We start from the raw sequence: 16,499 nt of genomic DNA, 5'->3' as shown, positions 1-16,499 counted from the left end.
GCACCAAGGATCTGGAAATGGGTGCTGCTGATCACATTCCCTCTCCTTCCCCAGCTCCAATGTTCCTTCTCTACTGCCTCTGGAACTTGAGCTCATCCCCTGCCCTCACGGCAATGTCCTTGCTCAATAAATAACTTTAAAACCTATTTCTTTAAGCTCTGCCTTTCTGTTTTGTTTTGTTTTTGTGTGTGTGTGTGGGGGGGGGGAGTTTTTCCTCTCTGGGTAAGAGTATCACAAAATCATTTCATTGAGAAAGCTCCAACAGCAAGTTCTGTTTCCCTATATTTTATTTAGATCCCATTTTATCTTCCTAATGGGCATTCAAAGTGGCTTCTAAACACAATAAAAAACTACACTATGAAAATATAAAATAAAAACATTAACAACTCCTAAAAACCAATACGGAACCTTAAAATCTCATTAAAAGCCAAGAGCAATTAGATTAAAAGAAAACAGAAAACTAGCAGTAGACAATTAAAAAATGCAAGACCATAAAACTAATCACCATAAAAACCCTCAATACCCATATTAAACACGAAACTTAGTTAGTATAGTTAGTATAAAAAGACATGAGTTTAAGCCCCGCTGGAAAACTTCTAAGGAGGGAGCAGAACATAAACTGAGACTAAATTAACAGGAACCTTGTAGATGATGAGTAAATGCAAATGGCCTGATTTCCAAAGAAAGGAGGCCAAAACGCAGAGTTCCAATATCTAAGCCATGATTGCCATCTAAAGGCCACTTCAGGTCTCGTATTTCCAGTCTGCTGCTTGAAAAGGTTTATTATTATTAAACCATAAACGGGTTTGGAATAAGTGCGACAGCCTGGAGCTCCCAGCTGCACTAAACGCACAGGTGGCGCGTGAAAGAGCCACAGTGCAGATTTTTGCAACTGCACTCCTGAGAATTCAAAGTGGACAAGAGGCAGTCCAGGGACTGCCATTACAAAGCCAAGGCTGGTAGGAGCAGCTGCTCCACAGATCTGACTTTGCAGCTATAGAAGGTGTGGAAAGACCCTGTCACCAATCATGTCAGTTTCACTGTGCTGCCAACCCTTCTAAAACAAAGATATGAAGTTTATTAGTCAGTGACAGGGATGAATGTAACAAAATAAGGGTACTGAAGGGTTAGGAGGCCACCGAGGGCTCTGAGACCAGAAGCATTTCCAAAATCTCAGAAATGAACCGGAAGCCTGTGAAGGAATTTAAGGAGAGGTTGGTGTGATATTATTGGAGTGACAAGAGAAGTGAATGGCCTTAGCAGCAGAATACTGGAGAGCAGTGTAGGGGTTCAGGCAGGCCCACAGAAGATGAGAGAGGGCTTTATACTGTCAGACCACTAGTCCACCATTCCCAGCACTATTTCCTCTGACTGGCAGAAGCTCTCCAGGGCCTGTGGCAGAGGGAGAGATCCCTGCACCAGCCTTGCAACCCAAGATTCTTCAGCTGGAGATGGAACCTGGGAGTCAATGCATAAAAACCTTGCATTCTAATGTTAAGAACATAAGAACAGCCCCACTGGATCAGGCCATAGGCCCATCTAGTCCAGCTTCCTGTATCTCACAGCAGCCCACCAAATGCCCCAGGGAGCACACCAGATAACAAGAGACCTCATCCTGGTGCCCTCCCTTGCATCTGGCATTCTGACGTAGCCCATTTCTAAAATCAGGAGGTTGCACATACACATCATGGCTTGTACCCTGTAATGGATTTTTCCTCCAGAAACTTGTCCAATCCCCTTTTAAAGGCATCCAGGCCAGATGCCATCACCACATCCTGCGGCAAGGAGTTCCACAGACCGACCACACGCCGAGTAAAGAAATATTTTCCTCCCAACACTCAATTTTAGTGGATGTCCCCTGGTTCTGGTGTTATGTGAGAGTGTAAAGAGCATCTCTCTATCCACTTTATCCTTCCCATGCATAATTTTGTATGTTGTGCAAATAATGTTGTGCTATGGTCTACCCCATCTATGGGTGGACAGAGTCTGACCAATAGTATCTCTTGCCCGGTACTGTCCACCAACTGGAAGTAGCTCTCAAAGAGGTCTTTCCCATTATATACATCTTGGGATTCCCAGGGTCTGCACCCAAGACCACCTCCATGCTGAACAATGGATGTTCACCATATGAAGCTGCAATTGGCAGTATGAGGCCTCCAAGATTGACTGGGCCTGGTCTAAACACAAGCTTTTTGCCTTCCTTTCCTTGATAGGAAGTAGGATCTGCCAACCCCCCTTGAGAGTTTTCACTTATCTTGCAGAAACATATCTGACTTCCCTTGAAAGCTCTCGAATCCTTCAAAGTTTGAGATCTGGGAAGCCTAGCTGGAGGGTGGAGTAAGCAACAAGGGTATTTTTGCCCTTGGTGTAACATGTAGACCCTGTGGGAGAGATCGTGTTGGCTTGGGGTTGCTAGGTCTCAGGTTCTCAGCCCAAGCCTCAGCCTGCCACATGTCATGGACAGCGTGAGACTTAGGATTCAGAGGGTCACCTCCACACCCTCACCACCCCCTTCCATTTCAACTTCAGTTCGTGCTGCAGCTCCGTCTCCTCCAAGCGGCCCGGAAGGGCAGAAGGAGAAGCAGCTGGTGAAGTGATACGGTGGAAGTTTTAAAACACAACTTTGGGGAAAAGCAGTTAGCAGACTGCAAAAGCTGGGGAAATCCTCTATTTTAAAAAATTAGGATCCCCTTGTTCCCCTTTTTGTTTTTCCCATTCCTTGGCTTTGAGGTTCCACCTTGGCTCCCCACCTTGTTTCTGGGGACACTCAGTGAAACATTACTATGACAGTCTCAGGTCCTGCCGCCTGATCTGTAGGTTTGTTATTCCAGCCAGATAACCCTACACTGACCGCAAATGCGTCCCCACCATCAGGTGGTCTTACCCTGCCATGGATCAAAGCACTAAGACCTTTTCAGGTTGACTGCAGTCCAAATGCCCACTGGGACTCAGGCCAACACAAATGGCCTCTTCTGTTTGGAGAGCTGCAATGGCTCTTTGTGTTCAGTGAGGTCATCCTCCTATGGCCTTTAGGGCAGCGATACCCATGCCAACAATAACCGTTTAATCTCTGTAGTTGCACACGTGGCGGGTGGGGTGGAAAGAACTGAAGGGCAAAAGGAGATGGAGAGGTGAAAGGAGTCTTTGGAAGTGGAGGGGGCAGGGCAAGAGTAGTTCTCTATAAAGCCAGAGACCCTTTGACACACTGTCCATCACTCTCCAGTGCCTCCAACTTTTCTTTTACCAGAACAAAGAAAGAACGTACAAGATGAAGGTCTGGCTGATTGGCCTGGGACTCAGTCTGCTTTGCTCGGTCTTTGCCGTGGATGGTTTTGATGGCGACATTCAACAGGTAACAAATCCAAAAGCTCTAAGCTTCTCTACTGAATTATCTCAGGGAAAATATCTCAGGGAATAATTTCTTTCTGGAAGGAGTAAGTCCCTTCCAGCATGTTTGCTGGACTGCACACCCTGTGAGTGGAGTTGTGTGCACATAGAAGAAGGGGTTCCTTCGCAAAACAAAGGCCGATGGACTCCTGGCTTTTCCTACCCTTCCAAAAATGCCTTCCTTGGTCCTTCACTCTGCCTTTTGCCTTTAGGTGGCTGGGACGTGGCATGTGTCTGCCGTAGCTACTGAATGCAAGTGTATGCTGAAGCACAAAGATAGAATGAAGATGATGGTAGTCACCTTGACCCCTCAAGAAGCCGACAGTGTGACCATGGACACCACCATCCCCATGTAAGTGTCCAGCTTGGTGCCAGGCCTGTTGCCTGCACAGCCAACATCCATATTGTGATAGCGTTCGCAAAATACCAGGGAAAAGAACTGCTTGTGCTTTGGCCAGGGAACCAGCTGACTTAGGTCTTGGGGAGGGACTGGTTTAGTGGCACAGCAGCTGCTTGCATGCAGAAAGTTCCAGAATCAATCACTCTATCTAGCCTTTCCCCTTCTTTCTGAAACATCTTGCAACAATTGCTTAAATTGTTGAAGCTAACAGGGAGGGTACCGATAGTAACTCGGGGGGAGGGGATTTCCAAAGCTATAGCACCAACCACATGCCCTACCCCTTGTTGGTGCCAGTTTAGCCTCAGTCTATAGTGGCAAACATAGGTGGGCACCCCAGTGTCATTGGGGGATAGACAGTCTCATACTTGGATGCAAACTTACCTGAAGCTGGCATCTTCCTGCTCTAACGAACTTTGCCTCCTCTCCTCTTGCAGGCCAAATGGTTGCAAGAAAATCTCGATGAAATTTACGAAAAACGAAAACGGAGAGTACAAGCATTCATGCGGTCTGTATGAGTGAGACTTTGCTCTTTAACCATTTCATCTGACTGACAGAGAAGCCATTGCCCTCTCTATGAAATTGTGGTTTCAGCTGGCAAGTGCTGGCAACTGCCAAAATGCAGGCCAGTTGGGAAAAGTCCTGGCCAGGTGCAGGCTGGGATTGCATATGGCCAGGGTGTAGTTGAGAGGGTCTGTCACTAGGAGAAGGGACAGAACTTGGGAACCCATCAATCCACCTGACTGTTTGCCTTTGTTATTCAGATACATTTAAAGGTAGAGATTTGTAGCTGGTTCTCCAACTTTTTAGAACCAGGATCAACTTTTTAGAATGACAATCTATCAAGACACACTGGAAATGACATCATGGTCAGAAGTAGCATCAGCAAGCAGGAAAATTTTTAACACCCCCACCATAAGACAAATCAAATCAATTAAGTAAATTAAAAGTTTACAATAGATATGTTCAAAATGTTATTTAAAATAAAGAACCCCCTCCCAATCAGTTGCCAATCTGTTTTAAAAAAATTCCCCAAACACCCCAAAGGCTGCAATCCTCTCCACACTCACCTGGAAGTAAGTCCCTTTGACTATCATTGTTAGAAGTATAGACAGAGTAGCCTGTTCAAAGTACAGATCTGTTACATTTCCCCAAATGCAGTCTCATACCATGGGAGCATCAATATATTTTTAAAAATGTACACATTGGGGACCCACCTGAATGGGGACCCACCTGAACTTGGGGACCCACCTGAAATTGGCTAGTGGGTTCCAACCCACAGTTTGAGATACGCTGCTTTAAGATGTATAAAAAACAAAACACTGTAATGTAGAAGCCCAAGTGTAATGCACTGCTTCAGTGCCAGCGTGCTCTCTATCATGACTTGCCCTCTATCCACCAGATTGATTGCTCCCTTTTTATTTTCTCCAGAATGGGGCAACAAGATCATCAAGGAAGGTGTCACATCTTACGAGGGCGCTCTGATTGTAAAAGCTGTTCATGAGAAGAAAGGCAATGTCTGCAGGTTGTGGACCCTAATGTGTAAGTACGCAGGGGGGATGTTGCCACATCTTGCAGAAGTCATATTGTCTGGGTGGCAACTTGGGGCAAGATGGCTGCCAGGGCTTTGATGGAAGGAAGGAGCTGTCACTCACAGTCCAGTGAGCACACAGCTGTGCTCACAATGTCCAGCTTCCACTGTGTTTCACAAGGGCAGTGCATAGGTGTGCACTGACAATAAGAATGGCTCAGACAGATTTCCCCCCTTCCTTTGCATCCTCCAGTCCTGGCATGGAGTTGGAATTCTAGCTGCATGGTATTTCAGACTCTTCACAGATCCACTCAGGCCCTGCTCATTGCCTTTTCTCTGAAGCATGAAAACAGATTCATTCCCCTTCGGACATTCCCATCTAATGGACGGCTTGGCTCACCCTCTTTGTGGCTCCTGTATCTGTCTTGGGGGGTTTTTCGTGGCTTAGAACCCTGATTCCTCAGGGAAAGAGGTAGAGGCAGCACTGGGACTCAGGCCTGGTCTCTCTTGCTTGATTGCTTCCAGCTCGCAGCCGCACAGTCAACCAAGACACCTTGAACGATTTTGTGAGCGACGCTGAGGCTGCCGGCTTCACCCCGGAGCAGATCAATATCATGCCCCCAGAAGGTAGGAGAAATGTCCAGCTCTAATTTATCTGTGTGGGGAGGGGGTGTCTTCTGGCTCAAGTGTGTGCTATCTGGGCAGGATGGAAGATACTTTGCATGGAGAGAAGTGATACATGCACCTCCTCTGTGACTGAATTGCCATTAATTGGACAAGTGCAGTAACTGTCCCACCATCTTGTCTTTTGTCTTCACAGTGGCCTGCGTTGAATCGCAATAGGTGAGTTTTTCCATTGACTGAATTCCACTTGCATCCATTTAGGAAAGAGTCAGAGGCAACATTTTTATGGCATTGGGGTTAATTAGGAAGCAACTCCTTAGTTCTGGCTGACGAACTTTCTGTAGTGCCAGGCTGAATTGGGAGAAATGGATCTCACAAGCTGCCAGCATATCCCATCTGAATCTGAGAAAAGCCCACTGGGGAGGTTTCCCATTAGCTCACGGCCTGGACACAGTCAGCATAGGGTCCCCATCCAGTTCCTCAAGCACTTTTGTAATTTCAAAATTACAAATTCAACCTGCGTTGGCTCGGTCATGTCGTGAGAATGGATGATGGCCGGATCCCAAAGGATCTCCTCTATGGAGAACTCGTGCAAGGAAAGCGCCCTACAGGTAGACCACAGCTGCGATACAAGGACATCTGCAAGAGGGATCTGAAGGCCTTAGGAGTGGACCTCAACAGGTGGGAAACCCTGGCCTCTGAGCGGCCTGCTTGGAGGCAGGCTGTGCAGCATGGCCTTTCCCAGTTTGAAGAGACACTTGGCCAACAGTCTGAGGCTAAGAGGCAAAGAAGGAAGGCCCATAGCCAGGGAGACAGGCCAGGGACAGACTGCACTTGCTGCCAGTGTGGAAGGGATTGTCACTCCCGAATCGGCCTTTTCAGCCACACTAGACGCTGTTCCAGAACCACCTTTCAGAGCACGATACCATAGTCTTTCGAGACTGAAGGTTGCCAACTACTTTGTAATTTCAGGGTTAGCAAGGAGAAGGATGGATGTTTGAATTAGTAAATATACATTTGACCCTGTAATCAGTTTTAACAAAAGGGCAAAGGGCCTGGCAGATGCATGGAAGAGAAGCGAGTCAGGGTGTGGAGCCCTTGTCAAATTTCCTTGGATGCATACCCTGCGCATGCCCGATCTTGTCTGATCTTGGAAGCTAAGCAGAGTCAGGCCTGGTTAGTACTTGGATGGGAGACCGCCTGGGAATACCGGGTGCTGTAGGCTTATTTCATAGTCTTTCGAGACTGAAGGTTGCCAACCAACCATATCTGAAAATTAACAGCATTCCTGTTTCATTAAAGAAGCGCTGCCTGTTTGCACAATTCCTGAATGCCAGTGGCAAAGCCCAGGACAGTAACTGGGAAAGATCTCTTCCATCCTTGGTGGAGGAGGGCCTATGGGCACCTGATGAGGTCTGCATGGTACAGCACATGCCAGAGGTCCCAGGTTTAGAGATGCTCCAGCAGGCAAGCTTAAAATTCCAAACTTCCCTCCCTGAATACATGCGACAAATCAAAGAAGAACATGGACAGGCTGACAAAACATGAAATCTCTGCAGGCAAACTTTTCCATTTGAAACTGATGCTTGTGGTTGATGCTTGTGACAGCTGACCTTCCACAGGCAAATGTTTGAAGAGAGGCTTCCCAAAAGCTCCAACTTTTGCAGACATTTGCTTGCAAGGGGTGCCAACCTTGACTTAGATTTCAGGTGAAGACTGGGAATTTTCGTCCAGCCTGCTCAGTTTTCCTCCCTGGGATATGCAGTGGAAAAGAGAGTGGTGATGCTAGTCTAAGCAGACAGTGCTGGGCTAGAGAGAGGAGAGCTCTGCCTCGGCCCCTCGCAGGTTCACTTCCAATCCTCTTGTCTGGCAGGTGACTGAAGCCGATTCTGACAGTGCTGATGGCTGCTGCTGAGAAGCCTTCCTCCTTCCTCTGCCATGTGATTTGGGGCTTGGCAAAGTCCCCAAGGCAGGCGCCTTCTCACATTGTCAATAAATAGATTCTGAAACTGCACCCTATGTCCTTGTGTTTGTGTCTGTGCGTGGATGTGTTTGTGGAGGTCGGAGAGGAACCCTGAGATTCCAACCGGGATTAGAAATATTTCCCCCCTGCAGGTACATTTCTGAAGGGTTCTGCCCAGGATTTCAGGGTGAGAGAGCACAGTTGGATATGGGCCAAAGTCCATCTGTCAGTGGCCTGTATCCAGTGGCCAAACGGGTGCTCCAATGGGAAGCCAGCTGGTAGAACTGAAGGCAACAATCCTCCTCCTTGCTATGGTCCTAGTATACAGTACTCAGAGATAGACTGTTTCTATCAATGGGTGGTCCATTCATAGCTACCATTGCTAGTAAGACAAGCCCTTCTGGATCAGACCACTAGACTCGCATCACTGGTGGTACTTAAGGTGGTGTCAGATGCTACTCGGTGGATCCCCAGACCCCTCCCGCCTGGCAGTGAGACCAGCAAGGCAATGCAGCAAGCAACAGTAGGAGGTTCGACTTGGCAGGCAGAGCTTCCAGCGTGTGTGTTTCGCTTGCTCCCGTCTGCCCTGAGGCTCTTACCAATGTTTGTTGCATTGTGTGTGACACTCCAGTCCAGAAGTGTGAACTGTGAACATCACTTGAACTGTGATGGCATCATCACTTCCAATAAGTGGGTGATGCGAAGTGGTACAGAATGGGACAAATGTTGAGAGAGGTTGCACTAGACCACATTCTCCTTCCTGCAGTAGCCCACCCCCATGCCTTCAGCAAGCTTTGAGCTCAAAGGGAAGGTTGCAAGCATGGCGAGCGCTAGAAGTTAAACACGTGCAACTGGAGCATGCTGGGAGGAGATTGACATACACATCTCATGCATCACTAGCACTGCTAGCTGAAAAACACCTGCAGCCTTCGTGAGCTGTTGCTTCATTTCCTTATTGCTGGCCTAGTTCAAATTTGCCAGCTGATTAGGAGGTACACATTGTTCTAGGGTTGCACTGTACCAGATTGCAGAGGGAGGCAAATTGTGTGCTTTTTGGAATGCTCCTCTCTCTCTCTCTAGATCGAGATCTAGCACCCTAGTCCAGCCTCCTCCCTGATATGCTCATTTTTGGTGTACTATGAATTTCTGCTACTGGAATTTGCATAAAAAGCCATATTTGTAGAGTACAGTCATCTCAGCAAACACTTTTCCTGTGCTGTCCTTGTTACCGGGTGTCCTGGCTATCTTTGATTTGGAATCGGCTGAGTTCAGATTCTGGATTGCATGTACAAGATGCACGTGGCACGTGTTCTACTATTGATCTTTGGCTCCTTGTCGTTAGCTACGATCTCTTTTGTTATTCTCCATGGCTGCAGAGTCTCTGGCAAGGAGTCCTGGGTCAAGCTGCAGGCAGAAAGCTTTGCCTTTGGATAGCAGGGTGAACCAACCGTATGCAGTGGTTCATAGGGCTCATCAGTGTTCCTCCAGCTCTTGTCTTCGCAGTGCTTGATGATGTGGCCTTTCTTGTAAAGCTCCTTATCTGAAGTGTGTGCATGTGCGTGTGTGTGTGTGTGTGTGTGTGTTAAATGTCTACATTTGACTGCTGGATTTTTGAGAGGCAGAACAAAGTGGGAGGGAAGAGGGTGCAACATAGGCAAAGCAGTGCAAAAGTTGTGCACTATTATGGGAGTGCGCCAGGCCTGCAGTCCCAAATTATTTCACCCAATTGATTGTCCGGGAAGAGTGTTCTGCAGGCTTAGGAGGCTGAGGGGGTCTCTTGCATGCTGCGGTGAGGCTCCTTGCAATACTTAGTGCTTTGCACCCGCTCTAGCTACACCACTGCTTTAATGTTGTGCGATGTCTCACCCCGTCGTCTATGCACAATATTGCCTTAGGCAGAGTCAGACCAATGGACTGTCTTATCCAGTATTGTCCATTCCAGCTGGCAGTAGCTCACCACAAGGTCTTTCCTGTCACCTGCTCCTTGATCCTTGAACTGTTGATTCCTAGGAACTTTTACATGCGAAGCATTGGACCATCACTGTGTGAAGCCGTACTCTGGCTGAAATAAGAGGGTCATCGGCTCCATTAGCCTTTGTGCCTGAGTGGCAGCACAAGGCCACTTAGCCTGGCCTGGTCTAAACCCAAGGATCCTGGCGTTCCTTTCCTTGACTGGTGAATTATAGAACAGGAACTACAGATGTGTGGAAACCTTCTTGAGAATGGAACTCACCTTGCAGAAACTCTGCAAAGTTGGAGGCACCCCCACACATTAGATGCAGTAGGTACTGCCAAATGCCTAATTGTACAAGTGATGGAGTGACCTGGCTGCAGTTTGACAGCAGGGAAACTGGCCGGAACGATATTTTAAAACAATACTTGAAAAAATACGTCACTCAGCAGTCTGGAAAGAAAATGCTGCAATTTTTCAACTGGAAAAACTGGGAAAGATCCTCTTAAAGACATTAGGATTTACCTTCAACCCCCCCCCCCTCGTTCCTTTTATCATCCCTTTGTTATGGTTTCCCACCAAGGCACCAGATCTCTTTGGTCATTCAACTAAACACTATTATGTGACATTGTCATGCATTGAACCACAGGGTTTGGGTACACTTCCAATGAGGCAACTGTACACTGCCCAGTGTGTCCATGGCTGGCCCAACCATGAGGGCCTTTTTAGTCTAGAAGAAAGGCACCTGAGGGACAATGTGATTGAGACATACAAAATCATTCAGGGAATGGATAGAGTGGATAGAGAGATGCTCTTTTCCCTCTCACATAACACCAGAACCAGGGGACATCCACTAAAATTGAGTGTTGGGAGAGGACAGACAAAAGAAAATATTTCTTTACCCAGCGTGTGGTTGGTCTGTGGAACTCTTTGCCACAGGATGTGGTGAAGGTATATGGCCTAGATGTCTTGAAAAGGGGATTCGACCGATTTCTGGAAGAGAAATCCATGACAAGTGACCAGCTATGATGGGTATACACAACTTCCTGGTTTTAGAAGTAGGCTACCTCAGAATGCCAGGAGCAAGGGAGTGACACCAGGATGCAGGTCTCTTGTGTGCTCCCTAGAGGCATCAAGGGCTACTGTGAGATCCAGGAAGCTGGACTAGATGGACCTTTGGCCTGATCCAGCAGGGCTCTTCTGATGTTCTTATGAAGCCAACTGAAGTGGTTTACTCAGACAGCGGTTTGGGGGCAGGCAACCACCTCTGACTGCTCACTTGCTTCCATTGATCCTCCTCCACCTCCTCCCTGGACTAGAAAGGAAGAGAGTGACAGAGCAGAAGTGTAGAGCAGAGCTGAGTGGTGAGCTAGAGTGTCAAAGGAGCAGAAGCTTGTCCAAATAAGGGACGACATGCTGACGTAGGTGCCAAGAGAACTTGGGACAGCCCTGTGTGCATTCCCCCCACCTTCAAGTTTCTGTTCTTTGCCATGGATAAGAGAACTGAGACCTTTTCAGGCTGACTGCAGTCCAAATGCCCACTGGGACTCAGGCCAACACAAATGCCCTCTTCTGTTTGGAGAGCTGCAATGGCTCTTTGTGTTTGGTGAGGTCATCCTCCAATGGCCTTTGGGGCAGCAACGTCCAGTGCCAACAATAACCGTTTAATCTCTGTAGTTGCGCATATGGCTGGGGGGAACAGGAGGGCAAGAAGGGATGGAGAGGTGACAGGAATCTTGGGGAGTAGGGTGGGGTTGGGTACAAGTAGTTGTTTATAAAGCAAGGAGACCCTGTGACGCCTCAGTCAATCACTCTCTAGTGCCTCTGACTTTTCTTTTACCAACGTACAGGATGAAGGTCTGGCTAATTGGCCTGGGACTCACCCTGCTCTGCTCGGTCCTTGCTGTGGATGGTTTTGATGACGATGCTGAACAGGTAACAAATCAAAAAAAATTCTAAACTTTCCTACTGAATTATCTTAGGGAAAATTTCCCTCCTGCCCAGATTCAAACACACGTCCCTGCCCATGCGGCAGACTGGAACTCGAGAGAGATTCTGAGACTGGATGTCAGAGCTTTGCAAAGCCAGCAGGCCTGACTGCCAATTCCTCCCTGAAATTTCTAAGTCCCTTTTATAAGTCATCCAAGTGAAGGGCCATCATAGCACCTTAGGGCAGGGATTCCGGGCTGTATGAAGAAGTCACCTCTTTCGATCTGTCCCAGATCTCTGCCAAACAATTTTTAGGGGTTGACCCAGAGGACGAGGGAACTATTTGTTCTGTAAGTGTCTGTTTATGAACCCCTGTCATATCCTTCCCCTGGTAAAAGCCCCCTGCCACATGCACCTGTTCTACTAGAGAAGTAGAGCCATCCCAAGAAGGGTGAGGGCAGGATGTGGGCCCAGGCCAACTCTCAGCCAGCACAGCCCCCCCTTATGGCCATAGATTGATCATGAAAGCTCAGGGTGGCCACCCCAGTGCCCTGCACAAGGAAGGTCTTGACTGGGAAGCAGGCTAAAATGTGAAGGCAATACTAGCAACTCGCATGAGGCAGTCCCGCAAAAGGAAAAGAAGATCAACAGTGGGGGCAGGTGGTGTGGTCCAGACGAAAAGCTGTTCCCTGCCCAAAGACGCTACGAGGAGTAACCCTGCCTGTGAGATGGACCCAGCCGATAAGCCATAGTGAGAGTACTGGGCCACGAAGACTCGCAGTTGATCCCTGGGCTGTGAGAGGGCGGCTGCGGAGTGTGGCGGTCAGCTGTCAAGAAAGAATAACACTTGCCTGATTGTGGCTGGCCCTGTGGGGAGCTCCGACATGGCGCGTGTCAGCAAAAGGAATGATGGGTGTTCAGTGTTCCTCCACGAATCCTTTCTTTCTTAGTTCTTCCAGCATGTTTGTTGGACTGCATGTCAACTGAGTGGAGTTGTGTGCAACAGAAGAAGGTGTTGCTTTGCAAAACAGAGGCTGCTTTCCCCAACCCTCCATTAATGCCTGCCTTGGTCCCTCACTCAGTCTTTTGTCTTTAGGTGACAGGGAAATGGCACGCCGTTGCCATCAGGACCGACTGTGAGGAGATCTTGGATTACGAAGATAACCTGAAGATCTTGATAGCCTATGTAGAGTTTGAAGATGATGGGTCTCTTGAGATCAGCTTCAACATCCCCCTGTAAGTACCCGGCAGGTGGCGGCTTTGTGCCAGGCCTGTTACCTGGACAGCCAAAGTTCCCTTTGCTCTTGTATTTCCCAGATATTGGGGTTGGGCAGGAGCCTGGGAAAAGGACTGCTCGTGCTCTTGCCAGGGCGCCAGCAGCTGTAGCTCTTGGGGAGGGACTCTGGTTTAGTGGCAGAGCACCTTCCTTGTGTGCAGAAGTTTCATTTCCCATTAGCATCTGCTGGGAAAGACCCTTCTTCATCTGGGTCTTTGGAAAGCTGCTGCTACTCAGTGTCAACAGTGCTGAGCAACATGGCTCTCCTTCCAGATCATGGATGTGGTTTCTAGGAAACTTTCCAGGACCTCTGGTTTGGGGATTTCAGTCCACCAGGATGCAAGCTGAGCTCACCTGAAGCTGGCATATTCCTGGCCTAATAACTTCTGCTTCTCTTGCAGGCCAGGAGGTTGCCAAAAAATCACAATCAAGTTTAAGAAAAAGGAAAGTGGGCAGTACATCCACATGTCTGGTCTGTATGAAGGAGATTTTGCCCCTTTTAAGCATTTAATCCTGCTGATTTAGAACCCGTTGCCTTCTCTTTGTGGTTTCAGCTGGCAAGTGCAAGCAACTGCACCAAAAGTTTGGAAAAGCCTTGGCCATACGTAAATTGGGATGGCCCATGTGGCAGAAAGAAGGTTGTGAATGCAGAAGGTTTCAAGTTCAGTCCCTAGTGGTGGCCTACAGTAGGCTTCAGAAAGACGCCCCTGTCTTTCCTTCCCCAGAGACTGCTGCCAGGCAGCACTGAGCTAAAGGGACCAAGTGTTGACCCAGGAAGCCTCAGATGTTCAGGAATTCGCTGGCCAACTTCTGGCTTAACATTCCATATTTTATGGGGAGGCTGTTCTGGTCAACGATGTACCATTTTAGGAAGAATCAGAAAAAATTCCTCTTCTTTCCTATCAGTCTCTGCTGAAGATGTGTAACAATCAGAGGTGTCACTAGAGTTTGCATTACCAGGTATGAGAGCTCATTGCATCTTGTAACGTATACATGATGGACCCATGATGGACCTCCTCCCGTAACTGAGTTTTAAGGGTGTAAGACACAAATGGCAGAAAATACTAAGCTTGGCAAGGTATGAAGCCCCTGTTTCTTTCAATGTTCTGGGCTTGATTCAGAACTTTTCATCTCACTCCTGTTCGTGGAGGGCAGAGGGAGGCAGGTTCAGTGGCAGTGGCGTGTGCCAATTTCCGATCCCTGTCCTGGGCCTGATCCGCCTGCACAGATCAATGTAGGCTGGCACAGGTCCGAGTCGACCCATTGCAGCTCCTGGGCATGTGCAGGGTTTAGATAGGATTGGGCTGTGAGACTGCATACTCTGCATGCTCAAGTGGAACCGTTTGCTTAAAGTTGATGAACTCTGTTTTCCTATATTTCCAAAGAGGCTTAGAAGTATCTGAAACCTAGAAAAGTGAGGCGTCTCTATTTGGGGGTTTATTATCTAGGTATTTTTACATTGTTGGGTTTTTGTTTCAATTGTGGTGTTCTTTCAATGCAATTTTTAAACTCATCCTGGAGTGCTTTGAAGTGGAGGGAGTTAACGTATACGTTACAAAAGGTTGAAAAAAAATCTTGCCAACTTTTGCTACCTTATGCTTGCTGTCATGCACTTAAATTTCTATTGCCCCCCTTTTTTCTTTCCTGCAGGTTGGGGCAACTTCACCATAGAGGATTACGAGATGGATTATAAGAACTGGTTTGCTGTTAAGACAAAAAATGAGTCTAAAGGCGAGACCTGCGAGATGATCTGGTTTTATTGTATGTACCCAAAGTGTGGCCACACACAACTTGGGGGGTGGGGAACAGGGGAAGTCCTGATGTGCTACATTTATATATACCTTTCTGCCAAGGTATTTAAAGTGCCTTACAATTCAATTAAAAATTCTTCTCCAGCTTGTAAAACTTGGCAGTATTACGATCTAGTGCCATCGCCCCCGAAGTTCTCCATTTTCCCCCGACATTCAGTTTTCAATGCAAAGCAAGGCTCTGTGCATGTAGCATTCAGTAGTCCAGGTGCCCACATCCAGCTGACTCTCAGTGAAATGCTCCTTGCTTGGTGCGTTTATTTGACAAGGGGATGACTGATGAATGCCTCAGCAGCTGTCTGCTAGGGCTGGTACCACGAGGTGAAGAAAGACCACAGGATGCAATGGCTGCTCCAACAGGGCGGGGTGATATTGCCCATGCGCCAGCGCGATGAACTTGGAGAGAACTCTCCAGAAGCTAAAGAACATTCCCAAGGAAATTCAGAATTACAGAATCTGTTCTGAGCAGTGCTGAGGGGAGGTTGACCCTCCCTTAAGAGATGCCTTTCTGAAAGGCCCTGTTGTGGCTCCCGTGTTTTCAAACGTATTGGGGTTTTTCCTTTTAACAGAATGCTGGCTCCTACTGTAGAGAGGTATGGAAAGCATGCAGGATTCAGAGCTTTCTCTCTCTCTCTCTGTCTCTGCTCAGCACGTGACCGCAAGATCACGGATGAAGAAAAGGATAGTTTTAAGAAATTTTGTCTGAACCATGGCTACAATGAGGATGGCATCATTTTCATGCCCCCAGAAGGTAGGAGATGCTCCAGTTGTACACCCAACTCGAACCTACTTTGCATGAAATGAAGTGGCACATTTCATGGGAGAGGGGAGTGTGATGGAATTGTCAGTAATTTGACCTGTGCAGGAACTTGCCCCACTCTTGTCCTTTGTCTTCACAGTTGCCTGCGCTGAATCACAATAGGTGAGTTATTCCTTTGAATCCATTGATTGAGTTCCATTTGGATCTGTTTCTCATTGTATTAGAAGTCAGATGCAATGTGGGGGGAGAGCACAAATGCCTCCTGCTGGGCCCCACTGCTCCAGGGGCTGGCCCTGAGCAGACCACACAGGGCTGGAGAGAGGAGAGAGCACTTCCCAGGGTCATTTCCAATCCTCTTGCTTGGCAGGTGACTGACAATGCGGACTTTTGCTGCTGCTGAGAAACTCTCCTCCTTTCTTCGCCATGTGATTTGCAAATCCCTTGAGACAGACATCTTTCCTACACTGTCAATAAACAGATCCAGAAACTGCACCCTATGTCCTTGTGTTTGTAAGTGGAAGGGTTTGAGCTGGATGCAGGCCAAAGTCCATCTGGCCCAGTATCCTGCTTCCCACAGGGCAGCTCAATGTGGAAGGGTTTAAAAAAAAGCTGCACCTGCCTCTTGGATGCAATGGTTAAAGGTGTAGGCACTCTGACCCCCTTTGGATCTGGTCACCCTATCTTTGATCCACAACCTAGCAAAAGGGTACTGGGTCATTGCTAAATACCTTCTCCCAGAAATGACAGGATGTTCCCTGTTCCTTAAGCACAAGGGGATCTCCATGCTCCTTGGTCACATTCCAGATGGTCACTGGGAACCAGGGTCTTTCAAGAACTGCTCCCACATCATGGGGAGGGGGGAATCTGATCAGT

General features: G+C 47.9%; 1 protein-coding gene and 3 long non-coding RNA genes across 4 annotated transcripts; all 4 read left to right on the top strand.

Moving 5' to 3' along the window:
- The first annotated feature begins 3,168 nt into the window (after positions 1–3,168).
- PAEP (progestagen associated endometrial protein) lies at positions 3,169–4,306 on the top strand. Its single transcript, XM_066610893.1, has 3 exons — positions 3,169–3,352; positions 3,600–3,739; positions 4,222–4,306. Exons 1-3 carry the CDS (start codon positions 3,269–3,271, stop codon positions 4,304–4,306), a joined length of 309 nt encoding a protein of 102 aa, XP_066466990.1. The 5' UTR covers positions 3,169–3,268.
- A 914-nt stretch (positions 4,307–5,220) lies between these two features.
- Positions 5,221–7,931, top strand: LOC136635400 (uncharacterized). The gene is made up of 4 exons (XR_010793389.1): positions 5,221–5,326; positions 5,841–5,942; positions 6,136–6,158; positions 7,813–7,931. It is a non-coding gene; the product is annotated as an uncharacterized lncRNA (long non-coding RNA).
- A 3,771-nt stretch (positions 7,932–11,702) lies between these two features.
- On the top strand, positions 11,703–13,517 carry LOC136635496 (uncharacterized). Its single transcript, XR_010793396.1, has 3 exons — positions 11,703–11,788; positions 12,879–13,018; positions 13,460–13,517. It is a non-coding gene; the product is annotated as an uncharacterized lncRNA (long non-coding RNA).
- Positions 13,518–14,719: 1,202 nt separating this feature from the next.
- LOC136635419 (uncharacterized) lies at positions 14,720–16,078 on the top strand. Its single transcript, XR_010793391.1, has 4 exons — positions 14,720–14,819; positions 15,516–15,617; positions 15,766–15,788; positions 15,994–16,078. It is a non-coding gene; the product is annotated as an uncharacterized lncRNA (long non-coding RNA).
- Positions 16,079–16,499: the final 421 nt, after the last annotated feature.

The sequence above is a fragment of the Tiliqua scincoides genome, chromosome 16 (genome assembly GCF_035046505.1).
Source record: "Tiliqua scincoides isolate rTilSci1 chromosome 16, rTilSci1.hap2, whole genome shotgun sequence".
In the NCBI taxonomy this organism is placed as follows: Eukaryota; Metazoa; Chordata; class Lepidosauria; order Squamata; family Scincidae; genus Tiliqua; species Tiliqua scincoides.
The sequence above is the reverse complement of the archived record's forward strand: the minus strand, read 5'-3'. Positions and strand labels throughout refer to the sequence as shown.